This window comes from Echiichthys vipera, assembly GCF_963691815.1.
Source record: "Echiichthys vipera genome assembly, contig: SCAFFOLD_80, whole genome shotgun sequence".
Classification (NCBI taxonomy): Eukaryota; Metazoa; Chordata; class Actinopteri; order Perciformes; family Trachinidae; genus Echiichthys; species Echiichthys vipera.
The window spans coordinates 1-5,000 of NW_028154861.1; the positions used below are offsets into that span (position 1 = coordinate 1).

At 54.4% G+C, this 5,000-nt stretch overlaps 1 protein-coding gene across 1 annotated transcript in view; it reads right to left on the minus strand.

Moving 5' to 3' along the window:
- Positions 1-2,949: 2,949 nt before the first annotated feature.
- Positions 2,950-5,000, minus strand: part of LOC310966286 (semaphorin-6D-like) — a gene marked incomplete at both ends in the record, with an annotated part of 19,362 nt that continues 17,311 nt past the window's right edge. Inside the window, 3 exon segments of the mRNA XM_083940866.1 lie at positions 2,950-3,280; positions 3,363-3,554; positions 4,085-4,204. Of these exon segments, the coding sequence (XP_083796992.1) occupies positions 2,950-3,280; positions 3,363-3,554; positions 4,085-4,204 (643 nt within the window).

Genomic DNA, 5,000 nt, shown 5'->3' on the forward strand with positions numbered 1-5,000 from the left:
TAATTCAAAGTCACGTTTCTCTTGCCGCCGACTCCAGGTGATTAGTTTCAGTTATTCTTTTTCTTTTACCCTCTCTCTCTCTCTCTCTCTCTCTCTCTCTCTCTCTCTCTCTCTCTCTCTCTCTCTCTCTCTCTCTCTCTCTCTCTCTCTCTCTCTCTCTCTCTCTCTCTCTCTCTCTCTCTCTCTCCTCTCTCTCTCTCTCTCTCTCTCTCTCTCTCTCTCTCTCTCTCTCTCTCTCTCTCGCCGAGCACGCTGAGGAGCTGAGGAGCGTTTGGATCATATTTGATGAACTCTTGAGTTTGGCTTTATAATGAAATCATTATGCTCTCCTCTCTCTTCCCTCGCTCTATATTTACCTCTCCACCTCACTCCTCCGCCCCCTCACTCGCTCAATATTTATCTTCCTCATCACTCTCTCTCTCTCTCTCCATCACAGTTTATTCCCCCGTCTCTGGAGCTGCATTTGCACCAGCGTGGGCCGCGCTGTAAGTGAGGAGAGAGAGAGAGAGAGAGAGAGAGAGAGAGAGAGGGAGAGAGAGAGAGAGAGAGAGAGAGAGAGAGAGAGAGAGAGAGAGAGAGAGAGAGAGAGAGAGAGAGACGGGGAGCAGGAGGAGGTGGTTGCGATGGCGAGTCGCTCTAAATGCAGACACCTCCTGGGCGGCTGAACGCCTCGTTCATCTAGCGGGAGGCGACTCTGGAGGGGAGGATGGAAATAGACGCAGCAAAGTTCTCAGACGTCGCTGCTGCAGGATTTTATTTGCATGTTCTCGACATTACGGCTTCACAGCGAAGGTGTGAAACGAAATCAGGGAGATAAACGGCTGCAGACACTTTCCCTTAAAGGCGACGTGTCGCTGCGGTCTCAGCCCGCTGGTTTAACACCCTGGACTTTCAGGGCGCCCTCCCACTTTGCCTCCGTCACAGGTTAGAGCGCCCTCCCACTTTGCCTCCGTCACAGGTTAGAGCGCCCTCCCACTGTGCGTGCGTCCCGTGCCCCGTGCTTTAGGGTCCTTGTCCCCCCTCCAGGGCCCGTTTGTACTCACACTACCTGGGCCTCGGAGAATGCTTCTTGCTGCCTATACGTCATCACGCCGTAACACGTCACACGCATTGATGACGTCATGGCGATGCGTGGCTTTGTTTCCAGATCTTTCCGTAGACCTCTGAGTTTTTGTGCGTCTTGTCGACTGTTTTTGAATCTTTTCATCGACCAATCTGCAGTAAACACTCCACCTCCGCATCACACCAACGTGAACCTTTCACCGCCATTGTTTGAAATGTCCGCGCATGGTCCCTCCTTCTTTTTTCTACGTCCCAACAGGCGCACAGGAAATGACCTCAGAACCGCCGTAGGCCTCGTGCTCGTACACGTGCGCACGGCTCGTGCTCGTACACGTGCGCACGCTCGTGCTCGTACACGTGCTTTACAAAACGTAAATCGTGGTGCGGGTTTGATCAAAGATGAGGTCACGTATGAAACGCAGACCAGAACGGCGTCTCTGGATTTATGAAACCCACTGATCTGCTCCAGTTGGTGCGTTTGTTTCCTTCCCCCATGCTCCGTTAATAAACGGCGGAGCAGAGACACCGCAGCGTGCTGATTGGTTCAGACTCTCCTGTGCATCGTCGGTGAGGAGGAAACACCGGACGAGTGCGCCGTGCAACGCACGAGGAAACGTACGAACTGAATACATTCAGTATCTGCGGAGGAGTGTGACAGGTCCCCATCACCATTAGCGAACATATGCTTGTGTGTGTGTGTGTGTGTGTGTGTGTGTGTGTGTGTGTGTGTGTGCTGTGTGTGTGTGTGTGTGTGTGTGTGTGTGTGTGTGTGTGTTGTGTGTGTGTGTGTGTGTGTGTATGTGTGTGTGTGTAGCTGTCATCTCTGAATCAAGTCTAAACGGCACAGACACATCTCCAGGGGAAACGGCTGAGTTGCTGCCACGACAACCGAGTACAGCTGGTGTTCATCTGCTTTAGAAGGCAACTGTGTGTGTGTGTGTGTGTGTGTGTGTGTGTGTGTGTGTGTGTGTGTGTGTGTGTGTGTGTGTGTGTGTGTGTGTGTGTGTGTGTGTGTGTGAGGTTTGTTTCCAGAGACCAAAACTTTACTTCAATTGTGAACCTTCACCAGAGACGTGAGGACGTGAGGAAAGAGACGTGAGGACGGAGACGTGAGGATGGAGATGTGAGGACGGAGACGTGAGGACGGAGACGTGAGGACGGGGACGTGACGACTGAGACGTGAGGACGAGGACGTGAGGACGTGAGGATGGAGACGTGAGGACGAGGACGTGAGGACGGAGACGTGAGGACGGGGACGTGAGGACGGAGACGTGAGGACGGGGACGTGAGGATGGAGACGTGAGGACGGAGATGTGAGGACGGAGATGTGAGGACGTGAGGACGGAGACTTGAGGACGGGGACGTGAGGATGGAGACGTGAGGACGGAGACGTGAGGACGGAGACGTGAGGACGGGGAGCAGCGAGCAGCGAGCAGCGAGCCGGCAGCTGTCTGCGTTCATCCGTCCGTCTCCTGTTTGACTTTGTCTCCTTTAACTCTGACACAGAAATCTCTGTTTCTATAATCCTCCCTCTCTTCTTCTCTTTCCCGCTCTTGCATCACCTCGTCTCCTCCCTCCGTCCTCGTCTCCTCCCTCTCTGCTCCCGTCCTCGTCTCCTCGTCCATTCCCATCTCCCCGCAGCTCCTCCGCTCCGGCTGCACGACGCCGCCGCCGCCTCTGTTAAGACTGCACGTTGTGCTTCTTTGGAGCGCCGCGGAGAGAGGAACGTTTCCTGCGTGTGAGTGATGTCACGAGGTCAGAGCGTGTCGACAGCGCCTCGCTTCCTTTTCCAGCTGAACCGAGACGCCCTGGCTCAAGAGCAAAGGCAGCGGAGCGGAAAACAAGGCGCCCTCGTCTCATCCGTCAACGCCGTCACGTCACCACGACTCAATCCAACGAGTAGAAGAAGAAACCCAGACCCTTCAGGATGGATCCGTTTGTCTTCTGTTGTTGTTTCTGATCCAACGGCGTCAAGACGATGCAAACGCAGGCGTTTGGGACGTCTACGGGGAGCGCGTGGGCGCTGTGGGCGACGTTTGAAGAAAACAAACAAACCTGCGACGGTGAAGAAGACGGCGACGGACGGTGACGACCGAAGTCATCCGACAGATCAGGGAACGCCAAAGAGACTGAATCAAAGCAGCTGCGTTTAGGCCGTTCAGTGCGTCTGACACGAGACTCTGCGCAGAGTTTGTTTACAACTCTGGGCCGCTGTTTCCTACGGTAACGCAAACAAAACAAAAGGGACACACGCAACAGTCGTATGGTTTTATTATTTTAGCTGCTGAAGCCGAACAAACGAGCTCCGCGTGTGAAAAACGGTGAACGGGGTCGATTCTGGTGCGAGCTGATTGGAAGGTGACGGAAACATCGGATGACCACGCGTTACATCAGCGCGCCGCAGAGGGAGCGTGGGGAGCGTGGGGAGCGTGGGGCCCTTTAACACCAGCTCACGTGGTCTAAAGGCCACGCTGTTGGCGTGCTGCAGCGACCTGCACACGGTGAGGATGAGAAGTGTGCAGCAGGGAGACTGGATTCATTTAAATCTGCTGATGTGTGTGTGTGTGTGTGTGTGTGTGTGTGTGTGTGTGTGTGTGTGTGTGTGTGTGTGTGTGTGTGTGTGTGTGTGTGTGTGTGTGTGTGTGTGTGTGTGTGTGTGCGTGCGTGCGTGCGTGCGTGCGTGCGTGCGTGTGTGCGTGTGTGTGTGTGTGTGGGGGGGGGGTGATTGAATGCTCTGCTCAGCGGGAGAAACCTGAATAATCCTCCAACCTTCATTTGAAAGTGACAGACGTGCGGCGGCCGTGTCACCGTGACATGTCAGCGTGCACAGAGCAGAGCGCCCGTCACTGGAGGTGACGCTGTCAGGGAGAGAGGGGGAAGTGAAAGTGAGCGGAGGAGACGTGAGAGGACTCCTTCAGTGCACGCAGGACGTTCCTGCTGACGCCCGTTTGCACATTTGTCCCCATCAGTGTCGTCGTTCATCCCTCAGATAAACGAGCCGGAGCTTTGTGATCTGTCCCACTGACGCAACTGACACGGGAGAGAAAGAGGAAGTGACACGTACTTGAAACCTGGCGCCATGTTGGCACAGCTCCCGGTCCGCAGCCAGATGCAGTATGGGTCACGAGAGGCCAGGCACGCTCTGGAGAGAGAGAGAGAGAGAGAGACAGAGAGAGAGAGAGAGAGAGAGAGAGAGAGAGAGAGAGAGAGAGAGAGAGAGAGAGAGAGAGAGATAGAGAGAGAGAGAGAGAGAGGAAGAAAGTGAGACACAATAAAGGGAAGAAGAGAAACGGTGACGTGTGTGTGTGTGTGTGTGTGTGTGTGTGTGTGTGTGTGTGTGTGTGTGTGTGTGTGTGTTAGTGTGTGTTTGTGTCTTCCAGTGGGGACTGAGGACACCACTTTTTATTCACTGAAGAAGAAGAGTGGAAGGCGACGCTAAAGCAGCTACGCTAAAGCAACGACGCGAAAGCAGCCACGCTAAAGCAGCGACGCTAAAGCACCGATGCTAAAGCAGCGACGCTAAAGCAACCACGCTAAAGCAGCCACGCTAAAGCAGCCACGCTAAAGCACCGATGCTAAAGCAGCGACGCTAAAGCAGCCACGCGAAAGCAGCTACGCTAAAGCAGCCACGCTAAAACAACAACGCTAAAGCAGCCACGCTTAAGCAGCCACGCTTAAGCAGCCACGCTAAAGCAGTCACGCTAAAGCAGCCACGCTAAAGCAGCCACGCTAAAGCAGAGACGCTAAAGCAGCACGCTAAAGCAGCCACGCTAAAGCAGCCACGCTAAAGCAACCACACTAAAGCAGCCACGCTAAAGCAGAGACGCTAAAGCAGCCACGCTAAAGCAGCCACGCTAAAGCAGCCACGCTAAAGCAACGACGCTAAAGCAGCCACGCTAAAGCAGAGACACTAAAGCAGCCACGCTAGAGCAGACAAG